The 17,032-nt window shown below is 42.4% G+C and overlaps 1 protein-coding gene across 2 annotated transcripts in view; it reads left to right on the top strand.

The window, feature by feature from the left end:
* The window catches only part of WDR25 (WD repeat domain 25), a 100,928-nt gene that overhangs the window by 63,368 nt on the left and 20,528 nt on the right, over positions 1-17,032 (top strand). For both annotated transcript variants that reach the window (XM_083735762.1, XM_083735761.1), the window contains exons 3-4: positions 357-504; positions 12,863-12,993. In XM_083735762.1, coding sequence (XP_083591888.1) covers positions 357-504; positions 12,863-12,993 — 279 coding nt within the window. The remainder of the gene's footprint in view (positions 1-356; positions 505-12,862; positions 12,994-17,032) is intronic.

The raw sequence follows: 17,032 nt of genomic DNA, 5'->3' as shown, positions 1-17,032 counted from the left end.
CAGGGTTGGGAGGACGCGGGGAAGTCCAGTAGATTTGGAAAAAAGAACAAGAAAATTTGTAACTTTCTTTTTCTACTTTTATAATATGCTCTTTATTCTTTTTTCTGTATTTCATAAAACTAATAAAAAATATTATAAAAAAAATAAATAAACACAGCTAATGTGGCTCCTTCACCTCCGAGCAGTTTCTTCATTTTATGTGTTTGCATTCCATTAGGATGCAAAAGTGTTGCTTCCTAATGATACTCTCAAAGAGTTCTTAAAGTGACCGATCAGAAGCTACTGCTATTCCCTGTTGGCCCTAGCTGCAGTTGGTCGGCTCATCTTTTTAAAAGTTCATTGTATTTTCCTTTTAGGTTTGGGATGCTGTGGATCGGGGCCGTTGCTTGAAAACATACCTTTGCCACACCTGTGCCGTTCGAGCTGCCCAGTGGACCCCCTGTGGGAGAGGTGTTCTCAGCGGAGGGTTTGATTCTATGCTTCATTTAACCGATATTGAAACAGGTAAATATTAATATAGGCATGTGTTTTGGCTTGCATGTGAAATAATATTTTCATACTACATGGGACATTGTGGGGCTTAAAATGTTATTTTAAAAGGTATTCAGGTCCTTAGAAAGTTTAGTTAATTTTAGTCAGTTTTAGTATTTTAACTTTTGTATGTTTTAAAGTAGAGTCACCAACCTTTCTTGATTTTTTTATGAATGAATAAGTAAAACACGGGAAAAAGGGCCAAACTACACATGGCAGTAGTAAATGCATATTTGCATCTAAGATGCAGCTTTTAAAAAATGCAAATAGAATCAGCTTTTTATTGGCTGGGTGGGGGGCAAGGTGAAATGTTAATTAATTGGATCAGAACAGTTTTGAAAGGGAAATTTCACCATTTTCTTCAGTGCTTCGTTCCAAAGAAATCCACTCCTCTGAAGCTAGCTGCATTGGGTGGTAATTTCCCTTAAGCACTAGTGAGTGTCCTCTGCCTTCAGAGCAAATTCCAGCTTCAGAAGACAAATTTTCTTTGAGACATTAGCAAGAGAGGAAATAGTTAAATTCCCTCTCCACATGCTTTGATTCTTTTAATTATCAGGCCCCCACCCCACCTCAGCTGCTGCAATCTGCATTTTTTTCCTAACACCCCCCCCCCCCTTTTGGATGCTAAGACACATTTACTGCTGTGTCTAGTTTGGCCCTAAGTTGTACTGAAATCAATAGGTCTTGCTTCCAAACAAGACTGTTAAGGACGGCCATTTAAGCGTTTAATTACTTCATCAATCTGTTTTTCTAGGAGGCCTTTTCTAACTTTCTGTTGTTTGTTTGTTTAGTTACTTCCAGTGGTTTTTAAACTAATTCCTCCCATGCAAGCTTGGCTGTTACATTAATGCTGGAGTTGCTCTGTCCCAACTCCTAGCAGTTCAAAAGCACGCCTGTGCGCAAGTAGATAAATAGGTACCACTGTGGCGGGAAGGTTTCCGTTTGCTCAGGTTTCTGTCACGGTGTTCCCATTGCACCATAAGTGGTTTAGTCATGCTGGCCACATGACCTGGTAAGCTGTCTGTGGACAAACGCCGGCTCCCTTGACCTGAAAGTGAGATGAGTGCCGCACCCCATAGTTGCCTTTGACTCGACTTAACCGCCCAGGGGTCCTCTACCTTTTTAATGCTGGAGTGCAGGAGCATGGTGGCAATTCAAACTAAAGGATGGCTAGTAAGCCATGTTAATATTATGTGGCTCCCTCATAGTACCTTTATATTACAGGGCTGTGTGTAGATGTTTGAATTTTAAAAAGGGTAGGAATTTCTCTTGATTTCTTTTAGAAACCAGCCATGAAACGAGCCAAAATGAAGATTGCCTGAACATAATTTTTCAGCGTATGCAGTGATAATCAATTCCTTCAGTTTTGTTATGGCATGTGTTTTTAATACTTGCAGCTCCAAGGGCACACCATACTCCGAATATAAAATCCATTAAAACGTACGTTGGAGTATTCACATTTCTGGGTTAATCAAGCTTTCATATTACCACTTACGAGTTTTATGGATCCGCTTTGCTTGTAGTTCAGTGGGAGAGCGAGTAATGTACCGAAACTTTCTTTTCAGACAAGCCCATTTCTGCATTGTGTCTTTGGGTCATTTTCCTTCTCGCAACCGCATTTCTCTGGTATTTTCTTTCTCGCCGTCATTATAGCGCAACGCCAATTGTAACTGAAGCTAATGGACTGAGTTCCCCGTGCTCAGAGCAGTGTACCCGGTGGCTTCTGTTGTTAGTGGATGCTGGAGACAAAAGTAAGAAATTGGCAGCTGCTTTTCTAAGCTGTATGGCCTTTATCTGCGCGTAAAGCATCAAGTGTCATACAAATTTGTTTTTGTACATGCCCTTCAGGAAGCACAGTGCACTTTATTATGTAAGATATGAAGTCAATTTAAGGCTGTTGTTACGTGAATTAACAAGCAAATTGGCACATCTGGAGAATTAGTTCCTTGGGTGGGCTCTAGGCAGATTTTTGAGCCATCATCATCATCAATATTGTTGTTGTTATTGTTGTTGTTGTTGTTATTAATATTTGCACCCCACCCATCTGACTGGGTTGCCCCAGACACTCTGAGTGGTTTCCAGCATATACAAAAACATAATAAAACATTAAAAGCTTCCTGATACAGGACTGATACTTCCTAATAATAATAATAATAATAATAATAATAATAATAATAATTTTTTATTTATATCCCGCCCTCCCCAGCCGAAGCCGGGCTCAGATACAGGACGGATGAGATGTGTGCATGGGTATTCCTATCTAAAGGTTGTAAAGATAGGCCAATAATAATAATAGAATCATTGAATTATAGAGCTGGAAGGGACCCTGAGGATTATCTAGTCCAACCCCCTGCAATGCTGGAATATGCAGCTGTCCCACACGGGGATCGAACCTGCAACCTTGGTGCTATCAGCACCATGCTCTAATCAACTGAGCTATCCCTTCTGACTAAAGAGAATAAAGACTTATTTGCTGCTGCCCTAAAGGGTGGGATTAGATCTAATGGGTTTAAGTTACGGGAGGGCAGATTTCAGTTGAACATTAGGAGACGCTTGTTAATGGTAAAAGCAGTTTGTCAGTGGAAGCAATAACTTGGGGTGGTGGCCAGGGAGGTCTTGAAGCAGGGCAGCCATCTCATGGGGCTGCTCTAGGTTTGGATTTTATGCATAGAAGAGGAAGTTGGACAAGCTTGCCTACAAGGCTCTATCAAACTATTATCATCCTGCCTGGAAAGGGACAACTATAGCATAGTGGTAGATCACATAAAGTAGATGCACCATAAAGAAGGCTGATCGCCGAAGAATTGATGCTTTTGAATTATGGTGCTGGAGGAGACTCTTGAGAGTCCCATGGACTGCAAGAAGATCAAACCTCTCCATACTGAAGGAAATCAGCCCTGAGTGCTCACTGGAAGGACAGATCCTGAAGCTGAGGCTCCAATACTTTGGCCACCTCATGAGAAGAGAAGACTCCCTGGAAAAGACCCTGATGTTGGGAAAGATGGAGGGCACAAGGAGAAGGGGACGACAGAGGGAGAGATGGTTGGACAGTGTTCTCGAATCTACAAACATGAGTCTGACCAAACTGTGGGAGGCAGTGGAAGACAGGAGTGCCTGGCGTGCTCTGGTCCATGGGGTCACGAAGAGTCGGACACGACTAAACAACAACAACAGATCACATGCACTGCATGCAAAATGCTCCGGGTTCAACCCCAGACAACTCCAGATAAGGCAGGGAACGACTTCTGCCTGAAACCTTGGAAGAGTTGCTGCCAGTCAGTGTTGACAATACTGAGCTAGGTAGACCAACTGACTGATTTGATCTAGGGCAGCTTTCTAAATCACTGGGTAAGTAAGACTGCTCCGAGGTTCTGTAAGATAGGCAGGTGAGAATAAGTGGTGCTCGGAATAAACCCCGCCTGAAGAAGCAGCTTTCAACGTCATATTAAAATGTTTATATTTAAACAGGCATTTCAATTCATTGGCTTTTGACTGAATTTTATAAGATGCTTCTGTTTTATATAGCTTGGCAATTTTTCAGTGTATTATCATGCATCTGTTATGTCTGTGTGTGTGTAAGAGAGAAAGACACACACACACACAGAGAAGCAGGTTCAAACAACACAGCCAGTTTACTCTGAACACCTCCCCTTTTCCTTTCTTGTTTATTGTTACTCTGCATTTCTCACCGATACGTCAGTAGCGCTTTCAGTAAAAGGAAAAATCGGAACAAAAACAACCCAGCTTGTTACTGGAATCCAAATTGGGTGCATTCTCACTTGAAAAACATGAAGCCAGCTGTACAGATTAGAGCAGCGTTATTTCACTGAACCGTTCATTCACCTCTCTCCACTGCTCTCCACCAGCGCGGAGCTTATTTCAGCGTTTGATTAACTTCGCTTAGATGTCTTCCATCCACAGCTTCATGAGCAAACTTTCCTCTCTTAATTACTTTTTCCACGCAGGCTTGGAGGAATTGTTCCTTGCTCAGGCCTCCACGGCACTTAAGGCCCATGGACTGATGGAGTCCTTCTCCCTCTTCTGCCACTTGTGTGGAGAAGGTTGAAGTGCCTCCTTTGCTTGGAACCCTCCTGTGCTTTCTGGCGACAAGTAAGGTCATACTGTACAGGGCTGGCATCAAGGGCCACAAGGGTGTGGTTGGGCATCTGCTGAGGGCCATGCCTTGTGGTGTGGTGGGAGCACTGACAAGAACCCTCTGAACCATTTCCTCTTCCACCATTTCCTTCTCTTCTTCTTCTTCTTCCTTTTCACCCTTGCAACCTGCTTGATTGTGGGAAGGAGGCGGAGGAGGCGATGCCATTGACTGCTTGCCTATTGGTTCCCTGCCTGGCAAGCAAGCCAAGTGGTGATTGATTGATTATTTATTTATTTATTTATTTAATAGAGTTGGAAGGGACCCCAAGTGTCCTCTATCCTCCAGAGCAGGAGAAAACAAGCTTGTTCCATCTTCCATTGACAACCTTTTATATATTGGAAGTTTGCTATCGTATTTTGTTGCAGTCTCCTCTTTTCCAGGCTAAACACACCCAACCATTCCCCAGTTGGGGCAACTGGCTAAAATGTCGTAAACGGTTCTAATTTTGGTTCCTCTGTTTCATTTTTGTTGGGTTGGTGTTGGTTAAATGTTTGGTTGGCGTTGGAAGTTACTTTAATTTGGGTATAACTGTAAATGGTATTATTATTGTTATTATTGTTGTCATTGGTTTTTATTGATTTATTGGTTGGTTTGTTTGTTGCTTGTATAGGATACCTTGTTTTTAAATGTTTGATGATTTGTTGTGTTTTATATTTTGTAAGCCACCCAGACTGGCTGGGGAAACTCAGCCTGATGGACGGGATATAAATTAAATTATTATTGTTGTTATTTAGTCCAACCCCTTGCAATGCAGGAATCTCAACTAATGCACCCATGGCAGCAGTGGCGGACTTTGCGAGCCTCAAACTTCAGCGTCGCCCTGTGTGACACCAAAATCCGGCATCCCTCTGCCTCTCTTGCTCCATTCTAAATGATAGTTGCGGCATCCCCTGCGGCAACCCTGCAGCTCAAAGGCACGATGCGACCTGAGTAGTCCTATTCCCCTAAAACTGCCTCTGATGACAGATGGGCATCCAACCTCTGCTTAAAAACTTTCGATGAAGTACAGTGGTACCTCTAGTTGCGAACACGATCTGTTCTGGGGTGCCTTTCGCAACCCGAAAAGTCTGCAACTAGAGCGGCACTTCTGCGCAAGCGCGGAGCGTGATAGAGCATTTCTGCGCATTCGCGAAGCGCACAGAAGCGTTCTGTGCATGTGCGCACACAGAGAAACCTGGAAGTATAGACCTCCAGGTTTGCCGCTTTCGCAACCCGAAAAGCCGCAACATGAAGCAAACGCAACAAGAGGTATGACAGTAGAGTCCACCAGCTTCCCAGGAAGCCCATTCCACTGTTGAACAGCTCTCACTGCCAGAAAGTTCCTCCTGGTTTTTAGTCGGAAACTCCTGTCCTGTAACTTGAAGCCATTGGTTCAGATCCTGCCCTCCAGAGCAGGAGAAAACAAGCTAGCTCCATCCTTCACGTGACACCCTTTTAGATATTTGAAGCAATCCTTTGCACGAAGCCTAGGTTCCGCTGTCCCAGCATGCAATATATTATTATTTAGTCATTTTTGAGCATGTTGGTAACTCCTGCTGGTCACTGAAGCTCAGCAAAACCCGGCATGCTAATGTAGTTTTGAAATTTATGTTTATGTGTTGTGGCATTTGCATAACAGCAAACATTTTTAATTAAACTGCCGTCTCTTTGTCACAAAGGAAACAATGCCGTTGCACCTGCAGATTGCTGGGGTGGGGGGGGAATCTTGTTATTTGGAATCAAAGACTTGTAGGGTTGGAAGGGATCCTTTGGGTCATGTAGCCCAACCCCCTGCGATGCAGGAATCTCAGCTAGCGCATCCATGACATCTGTCCACCCAACCATGACAGATGGTCATTTGCCTGCCATGAATGCAGTGTTCTGATTATCGCAACTGAACTGCCACTCTGGGATGATTTAAAAGCACTTTCCTTGGTGCACTGCAGATTGCCTAACATTACATTACATTAGAGTTCATGAATTAAATATAAATGCATGCCCGTCTTAGATTTGTTGGGTCTAGATATAAGAGGGAAATGTACATTACTTAAAGGTAAATGTAAAGGACCCCTCACCATTAGGTCCAGTCGCGGACGACTCTGGGGTTGCGGCGCTCATCTCGCTTTACTGGCCGAGGGAGCCGGCATTTGTCCGCAGACAGTTTTTCCGGGTCATGTGGCCAGCATGACTAAGCCGCTTCTGGCGAAACCAGAGCAGTGCACAGAAATGCCGTTTACCTTCTGGCTGGAGCAGTACCTGTTTATCTACTTGCACTTTGACTTGCTTTCGAACTGCTAGGTTGGCAGAAGCAGGGACCGAGCAACAGGAGCTCACCCCGTCACGGGGATTCAAACTGCTGACCTTCTGATCAGCAAGTCCTAGGCTCTGTGGTTTAATCCACAGCGCCACCCACTTACTTACTAGGTTACTTAGAGCTTGCTTTATGACTTTGCTTTGTTTCTCCCCATTTGTATCCTGCTTCAAGTACTGCTTTAAAACAGAGAATGCCCAGATAAGTAAATTAATCCAAAATCTGAAGAAGCCCTGTAGTTTTAATGGTGTTCAAGGTGTAGATAGAGATTTTCTTATGTGTCCAATAATTAGGATTAAAAGCGGAGCCATCCATATCACTTCTACTTCTAGAGGGCAAAGCCATATTTCTTTTCCTTCAGTGGCCCGGGGAAGGGAACATGTGGCCCTCCAGATGTTGTTGGACTAAAGCTCCCACTATCCCTGACCATTATCCCATTATCTCTGGGGCTGATGGGAGTTGTAGTTCAACAACATATGGAGAGCCATGGGTTCCCCACCTGAGCATTAAGGCACAGGGCAGCAGAACCTTCTCTATGGTTTCCCTAGCGAATTCTGTTCAGCCACTTCATTTTTTAAAAAAATAAGATGGTATTAAAACTTCTGGAGCCGGTGCATGCAAAGTGCGTTTTAAACTATTGAGTTATGGCTGCTCACCATAATTTAAATGATGATTTTAATGTGTTCACTGTTAAGTTGTGGGTGAACATCACAGACGACACAGCAGTTCTTCAAACAGCTCTTGTTTATTCACAGGCCCAGAACAGAACTGGGCTGACGTGTTCAGTCAACCTGCTTATATAGAGCTCAGCTACAAAGCAACAGTAGCAACTTTCTATAACTATCCAATCACTGAGCGTCACTTTCAATTCCTTTTTTGCATATGTGGACCTGAGTGAAAACTATCTACAGTATCCCCCTGCTGGCCCAGGGTGAGAACTTCAGTACATAACATTAACAAATGGGGACTACAGCAAACTTTTGCAGTTTGTAATGCCACTGTTCAGGATTTCAACCTATCTGTTCCATTTCCTCCACCCTGTTTCTCCCCTCCCCTCAAAACAGTCAGCATTCTGTGGAAACTAAGCTCAGGTCCTCACTTCGGCTGTTTTGGGCTTCTTCCCCTCCTGCTGGGTTATTGTTTTTTAATACGTTTGTATTTCTGCAAATTTTCAAGTCCCCCCCAGACCTGCCTCTTGTGCATGGATGATACTGTTTGGACAAGGCAGTAATAAGAATTTGCAAGGTGGCCTCTATTATTATTAAAATACTTTCTGTCACTGCACATCACAGGAAACACTACTTAGCCTACATTGGAAATCGGTTGTGTTCCATTGTTTCTGTAATTCTGGGAAGAACTATACCTTTGGGAAGAAAAGGGATTTTTATTGTGTAAAATGTGAAGAAATGTGATGGTAGTTACTCAAGCAGCCCGCATCTGGAGAAAAGCTATAAATCATCAACTAGAACATTAGGTGCACGTTAAAAGTTTAAACAGTTTTTAATAATGTAGACAGATCTGCTGTGGAGTTGCCAACATATAAATGAGACCAGGACCTGACTTTATACTAAGTAATTTTACAAAGAGTAGGGGCGGGGAAACTGTCATGAAAGGGCAGGGCTCTGAGGAAGGGGAAGAGGATCCCAGGAAGGGGTGTAGTCATGATTGGTATACACCAGGACAGCTGAAGATGGGGAAGGGGAGGTGGGGACTTAGGACAGGGGTCAGTAAACCTTTTCAGCAGGGGGCCAGTCCACTGCCCCTCAGACCTTGTGGGGGGCCGGACAATATTTTGAAAAAACAACAACGAACAAATTCCTATGCCCCACAAATAACCCAGAGATGCTTTTTAAATAAAAGGACACATTCTACTCATGTAAAAACATGCTGATTCCTGGACCATGTGCAGGTCGGATTGAGAAGGCGATTGGGCCGAATCCGGCCCTTGGGCCTTAGTTTGCCTACCCATGACTTAGGAGGTACTTAGCAGGCATCAGAGGACATTGAAGGGGCAGATGACAGTTCATGAGAGCAGGGGGACACATCTCCAGAACCAGAGGTACCCCCTCTCTGTGAACATGACAAACTCTGAGGCTCTGTGAACAACGAGAAGTGCTCTTAAGAGAGTGAGACAGGTGAGAGAACACATCCCAGCTTACTAGCTGAGCAGGTGAAGATCAAGGGACTCCTTGGGTCAAATGCTTCATGTGGGGAGAGAGACACAGCTGCTCAGCTGGAGCAAGCTCAGGTGTGTCAAATAAGATTGGGAGGAGTAAAAAGAGAAGCAAGGCAGAGACTCTGGGTCTGCTCAACTTTCACCATTGATGGACCACAGCGTGGCTGTTTTGGGAGCTGCACCAGGTTGCGATTTCAGAACTGCTTTTCCAACAATTTTTTTCTTGGAGATTCTAGTCTGTTTTGGTGGAATATTGAGGTTTGGTGGTTGTTCGAGATGTGATTACTGCAGAATAAAATGGTGCGATCTTATGGGTGCTTCCTTAACTACCCGAGGAATCCTCAGGCATGTTAAGAAAAGACAGGGAAGAGTATTCTTGGGAAGCGTTCGCTCGTTGCCACAAGTTGGGAAACACTTCTTACACCCCCCTTCCCTCCACAGGCATAGATTTATAGAAAAACAAGGTTTTCTTATGCATAACGCAACCCCCTGTGTGTTATTCATCAGGATGTAAAAGGGAATGGAAATTGTGAAAATGCATTTGGTTTCACACCTTGGAGTGAACTGTTTATTAACATCATTAATTTGATAAGTATAATGGCAATGAACAGGAGATAAAATTCAAATCCTTGTAGCTGAATTTCCTGTGGCATTAATTTACGGCCCTGGAAAGGTTGTTTACAAAGACGATTGGTATTAAGCCACAGGATTCTGTGAAGATTACCACATACAATTAAATTTAGAAAAGAGTGTCTCCATGGGAACAGCCAGTGCCTTACTTGAGAGGATATGCAAATCCTTATTTGCTTTGAGAGTAGAATTCTGTCTCCCTCCCCTATCCTAAATCAGCAACAAAATATATTTTAATCTATTGAGGTTTTGCCAACAAAATGCATTGCGTGTTGTGCTGTTTTCTCAAAGCCCAAACAGTTGGAGAAAAGGCGACCGGGGCATTCATTCTAATGAGAGGGCTTTTCTGACTCTTGTTGGAGACATTGCTGAGATGCGTTCAGTGGTTTGCTTCATGATCATTTGTATAATTCACCCAATTTAATCATTCCAACTGGGCAGCATTTTCCCGAACTGCATTAACGCAATGGATGGCAGACTTAAACCAATAATTTTCAAACTTGGGTTTCCAGCTGTTTCTGGACTACAATTCCCATGATCCCTGACCTCTGGTCCTGCTAGCTAGGGATGATGGGAATCATAGTCCAAAAACAGCTGGACACCCAAGTTTGGCAAACTGGACTAAAGTATTGCCCAAGGGCAACATGAACTGCTAAACCACCGTCTATGTTACACTTCCTTTGTTTCATTTGAATGCGTTCTGGTGAAAGGACAAGTAGAAATTCAGAGCTGATCATTTGTCTAATGCAGCCTTGGCCAACCTGATGCATAGCTGTCAACTTACAGATTTGAAAATAAGGGACCAGCAGCCTCGAAAATAAGGGCTCAGCAGCCAAAATAAGGGATCAACAATTACTTTGATAAAATACATATTTTGTTGCGTGCAAATGGCTTAAGATACCTATTAGGTCCATAAATTACCATATAGCATATATTCAGCACAAAAAAACAGCAACAATTTGTTGTTGACAAAGGACAGCTGGACATAGAAAGGGCCCCATTACCTTCAGTAGCTTATTTAAGGGACATCATCAATAAGGGACAGCAGTGGGACATGGCACTGGGATAAGGGACTGTCCCACCAAATAAGGGACGCTTGACAGCTATGACCTGATGCCCTGTAGTTGCTTTGAACTACAGCTCTGATCAGCCCCAGTTAGCAAAGGCTGACTTATTCCCAACTCCCATCAAACATAAAGCTCCTGTTTTTTCCATGCTCATTCTCCTTTATCTCTGCTGAGCGGCGCTGCTCTGTTCTGCTCCCCTTTACTTTGCATGCTTTTTGCTGCAGTATCTCTTGCCGCGCATGCTGCCTCTCTAGCTGCCAAATCTTTTCCAGTTTGAGAATTCTTCTACATAAAGGAACAGAACTAAGTTCTGCTGCTTTCCTACTTCCTCTCCCTCCCCACTCAGTTCTTCCAGGCTAATGACTTTTTTTGAGAGATAAATTCTCCAGGGTGTCCCATTACAGATTATCTCATTTTCATATTAAACTGCATTTTTGTTGCTGCTGCTGCTAGGGAAATGATCCTACCCACCCTACCAAAGTATCCTCATAACTGCAGTTTTGTATGCAATGCAGATGCACGTGCCACAACTGCTCATTGGATGGTGGCTGTGATATCATCAAAGGAAAGGGATACATTTTCTCACCCTATACCTCTGCTAATTTCATTTAATTTTTAATTTTTCACATTATTTCTTTATTCAAAAAAACTCCAGTAATTGGGCCACAACTCCGTGGTAGAGCATCTGCTTCGCATGCAGAAAGTCCCAGGTTCAGTTCTAGACAAAGCTTGGAGAAGACCCTTAATTAAAATCCTGGACAAAACGATGATTGCTTAAATAGACTAACCTCAAAATATGTCTAGTTGTATGGTTTATAAGCATTCGTTGTCTTGTTCTTCAGTTTAAAAAGGATTACCGCAGCAATTTCTAATAGATTTCATGTTACAGGGCAACAGAACAGCATAAAGTTAACAGAGTCTGTTTTGTGGAGAAAATGAGGATATAAATGTTCAAAAAAGAAGAAGAAGCAAAATTCAGAGCTAAAATGACTGGAAACAAGCTCTAAGTTTGGTGCCAGGCGAGCCTGATTGGGGAGAGAATTCCAGGACCAGAGTACCATAGCTGAGAAGACCCCATCCTCTGTTACCACCTGCCTCAGTTCTAGTGGTAGTTGTGACCTAGGGAAGGGCATTTGAAGATGGTCTTGATGTGCCAGCAGGTTTGTGCAGGGAAAGGTAGTCCTTGAGAATCTGGACCCCAACTTTTTTAGGGCCTTCTGTTTTAAGATCAAGTGGGTTTACAAATGGATCCATTTGTTCTATTGTCTGGGGCCAGTCATTACCCTAGCTGTTGTATTTTGAACCGTCTGTTCATCCCAGACAAAGTCAGCCCCAAGTTCAACATCTGTGCAGTCGAAAACAACCACATATGTCTTCCCTCCATTTCCCTCATCTTCCTCTGTTTCCCTTGAATTTCAGATTGTAAGCTCCTTGGGACAGGGACCTGCCTTGTATTCACTAAAACTGCATGCATCCCAATGGTTAATGCAGTTACTGGGGTAATTCTCCATGAGTCAACTGAGACGACTCATTCCCCACAATGCATCTGCTCTCTTATCTGTGTTATTGGGCAGATTTGGCAAGTAACTGTATAAAAGGGCTCAAGTTACAGCATATTGTGAGGAATATTGTGAGGTAGGAGATCACAGGAAATGTTGCAGGCTATCTGTTGGAATTCTGGATTCAAGCAAAGACTTTTTGAAAATATGGTCTGTGAAAGAAGTCTGGAAATTACCAGAACTCAGAGAACTCTATCAGTTGCAGGACTTTGCAAGCAACTGAACTAAGGATTTGGTTATGAACTTCAACAGAGCAAGGACTTTGAAGCAAAGGACCCTCTCTGGGATCAGAGAAAGAAGACTACTTGTAATTTCTGATGGCATACAGGAAAAAGTCAACGAATTTTCATTGAGCACTACTACCACGTATAGTTCTGAAATAAAATTGTGAAACTGTAAATCCTTACTTCCAAAAAAAGTAACCCCCATTCTTCTTTTCTGTCACCGTTTTAGGAGCACAGACTTTTAGCAGTGGGACTGACTTTCGAATTAGCACCTTGAAGTTTCACCCTCTTGATCCGAATGTTTGTATCTGTGGAGGATTCAGTCCAGAAGTCAAGGCCTGGGATATCAGGTCTTCCAAGGTAAAAATAAAATTGAGTAAAAAAATTACTTGTATTTGCTTTTGATAAGCATCCCAGGAAGGGAAGATGCATGTGGATAGGTAATGATGCTGTTCTGGAATGGATAATTGTCATTTTCCGTTGAGGCAGCATGGGAACACAATTTTATCATTCTTGCTGTCTCTCAAAAAGGTAAACAGTCAACTGCAATCTTTGATGTGCTCTCCCTGTAAAACAAATTAAAAAGAATAAAGAAAATATGAACATATCTAAAAAGTTTATTTTACATTTAGTTTTAAATATCATTTCACTTCTCTGGTAAGTCCAGGAGTTGTCTGCTATTAAAGAATACATATTCACTAGGAGACATCAGTTTGTAAATAAGCGCTTGACTGCTATAATAATCAACTGTGAGGTTTTCAAAACTATCTCTGTTTTGTCTGTTCACTTGTAAGAATCTTTTTCATTTTATAAGCTCTGCTCTACTAATAACTATGTCTGGATCTGACAGCAGGCAATTTTGATTTAAACCACCACCTGGGCTCCCTATGCATGCTTCCCTGGGAGCAAGTTCTATTGAACCTATTGGAGCTTACTTGTGAGTAGGCATGCATGGGATTGTTCTGCTAGGATTCCTCTTGCCTGGGAGCAGACTTCCTTGAACACAATGGGACTTACTTACAAGTCATAGCTGTCAACTTTTCCCTTTTTAAAAAGGGAAATTCCCTTATTCTGAATAGGATTCCTCGCAAGAAAAGGGAAAAGCTGACAGCTATGTTACAAGTAAATGCGCATAGGATTGCACTATTAGGATGTGGCTCAAATTTCTGCTCAGTCACGGAATATATAATGCACAAATATCAGAAAATACAGGAATTGTGCTTCTGAGAGAGACGAGGCTAATTAATTATTAACTTTGCAAATTGAGTTGTATGATAAATATAGCCGACTGCATTTTTTAAAAAACTGACTTAATTAAGAAATAATGGTAATATCTCATTGTGGTGCAAGGCAGCAATCAAATTCCCAGGATTGCAGACCAAGACTGTTGGTTTGTTATGGCAAAGGCAATTGATTAAGTAATGTAAGGTCTCTTGTGCTTTTCTATCCATAGATAGACTGTGAAAAAACCGAAAGCTTGTCTGCATATTTTGAAATTTCAGTCAGCCCTGCTTAAATCCACAATGCGTCTCTTGGAGCTGCTGTATGTGTTTTCATTGGAAGTCTCAAAACCATTCTCATACAACTTCAGAGTTTGTTCTGTATTATCAGTATAGTTCTTTACTGGCTTTAAAACCCTTTTGTTCAAAGCCTTTTCATTCAGTGGTCTTAATGGTATTTTTTATTAAGCCCTCTTGCATCCAACTATCCGCACTAATTTTATCTTGGCTTCCACCTTCTGCACAAAGATCCATTTAAAGCTGGAATGCTTTGTGATCTCCTGCCACCCTTGGGGCCAAAGTAAATGTGATGTCAGAAAGTTCATGCATTTAAGGATGAATATGGGAAAAGTGAGGCGCTGGTGGTTAAGCTTAGCTTTCAACAGCAAAATAGGTGTGTGGATGAGGAGCACAGATTTCACCCACTCCTTTTGCCTGTCGTTTACCAACCCATAGTCCCTCTTTTCAGTTCCTGTTCTGCCAAGCGGTCATATCAGAGTGGGTTTGACCGTGGTAGTTGACCTCCATTGGGACAGTGCTGGATTAAACCTAGTGGAGGCACCTAGGCAGTTGAAATATTTGGGGCAATGGGCATCTCATAGATTATCTCCTAATATGCCTTTGATTTTAAGCTTCTACATGGCTACTCGTAAATATTCTAGGATCTGGAGGGAACTCGTGACACATTAACAAAGCTTAATAATAATAATAATAATAATAATAATAATAATAATAATAATAATAATTTATTATTTATACCCTGCCCATCTGGCTGGGTTTCCCCAGCCACTCGGGGCAGCTTCGAACAAAGTATTAAAATAAAGTAGTAAAGTAGTAAAATACATATCTGGAGGTTTTTTATACATGGACACTAGTGGAATAGCATTGAACTAAGAAAGCTAGGTTGTAGTTTTGTTCCAAGATCAAAGCAATATTATTTTGATCCATTGTCATGGGGCCCCTAAAAGACGTGGGTCCCATAGACTGGTGCCTACTGTTCGTATTTGGTAATCCGGCACTACACTGGGATTTGGAAGGAAGGGGGAAAGCAGATGGAGACAGAGCCAATGTCAGTCAGTGCCAATGATAAGTGGAACTAGAGCTAATCACCGACAGATCTATGATTCCTGTATTACAGGGTGTCTCTTCCAACTCGACAATTCTGTGATTCTTTGACCACACTGAGAAGGAAGGTGAAGGAAGCTGATAGCCAGGGTCACCCCTGGGTTGGTTTACAAGTTAAGAAGGCAGCCAAGTGGAGGCTGACCAAGGGGCTGCCTGAGATTGGCGGTTCAGTCCCCACTCGCCCTAATAGACGAGACTCCACTGGTGGTTCAGTAAAAAAAAAAAAAAAAAAAAGCATCTCTGTGTAGGGATCAACGAATTTGTCCATTTCAGTTATATTACGTTCCTCGTTTTCCCAGTCTTAAATCTGGTTTTCACATTTCTGCAGCAATTTGCTGTTTTATTTTATAGCATGAAAAATCACCAACATTTTAGTGTGAATTTCACCTAATAAAGCACATTGTTTTTGCCTGCAGTTTTGACTAATGCGCAGATGTTACACATGCCATTTGCCCCAGTGTAATGCGTTTTGTATTTTATTTTCACCGATATATGCACACTTACTCCAAGATTGGTAAATGTTGTTTGGTTGGATAGTGTGAATTTTGAAGGATGTGTTTTGGTTAGTGCATTAGTTTGAGAAGTGCAAATTGGGTTGTTCCTCATTAAAATGCAGACAAAATCGAACTTTTCCGTCATCGCTGTGTGCATTTGTAGGTATTATTATTAGCTGGGGCTGATTGGAGTTGTACTCTGTAGGGCACCAGGTTCATGAAGGCTGCTCTAGCAGATTAAGAGTTGTTGACACTTTATTATTAAATCCATTGTATACATTGGTACAGTTTTGAGATTCATCTCTTTTTCCCCCTACTGGTTGTGTGTGTGTGTGTGTGTGTGCGTGTGTGTGTGCTGCTCTCTTCACTGGTTGGCTGCAAGCCTCCATTTTGGCCTAATAACACTTTTATATATAAAAAAAGTTGTAGGCAAGTTCCTGTTAAAGAATCCAACCAACTTTTTACACTAGTTTACCTTTAGTGTCTTTGACTGGTCATAAATCATTGGGGAGTAATTTCCAGTTTAGGGTAGTTCAGTATGGATCTATTTTCTTCCATTTTCCATCTTTATATCAAGATTGTTTGTGCAAAGCGGCAAGCACAATTTCCTCTTTTTCCATTCTTGTATCCTTATGGTCACATATGAGATAAGGAGGGGAGATGTTCTGTCTGGCGTATCATAATTTTGTCTCCAGTGTGCTCAATTTATCCTTAAGTTGGAAAGAGTGGGCTAGGGACTCACTTCCCAGTTGCCTTGTCATTGTGATGCATGCAAACTGCCTATCCGTAAAGCGCATGTATTTCAGGCAGTGCTTTCTTCTCAGTTCATTCTTAAGATCCATGGCATTTATTCCCTCTTATATACTTGCTGCAGCTTCGATCTTATTTTGCCTTAAATTGCACTTCTAAGTCTTTCCACTTGTCATTCAGCTGAGAAGAGCAGCTGATGTGGGCGAGGCAGTTTCCCCCAACCCTCTTCCTCTCTAATTATGGCACATGCATTGGTTATCTTTGCCAGGCCTTGGCAAAACCCATTCGCTTTATGCTAGGATCCCGCAAGAGTCATTAGCCATAGGTGTCAGTTTCATGACAATTGTCAGGTGGCAATGGTGGTTGCTCGTGAGTAACCAGGCAGGACTCTGACTTGTCTTTTACAGGTTTTATTTTGGTGCAAAACTATTTACAGTGCAGAACCACAAGTTCATGTCTGCCTCAGTCGCTAGCAGAATCCGGGAGTGGTCCTTTTTGGGTCCTCCCCCAACATAAGAAGTTAGTCACCCC

The sequence above is a fragment of the Podarcis gaigeae genome (genome assembly GCF_964106915.1).
Source record: "Podarcis gaigeae genome assembly, chromosome: 1".
NCBI lineage: Eukaryota > Metazoa > Chordata > Lepidosauria > Squamata > Lacertidae > Podarcis > Podarcis gaigeae.
The sequence above is the reverse complement of the archived record's forward strand: the minus strand, read 5'-3'. Positions and strand labels throughout refer to the sequence as shown.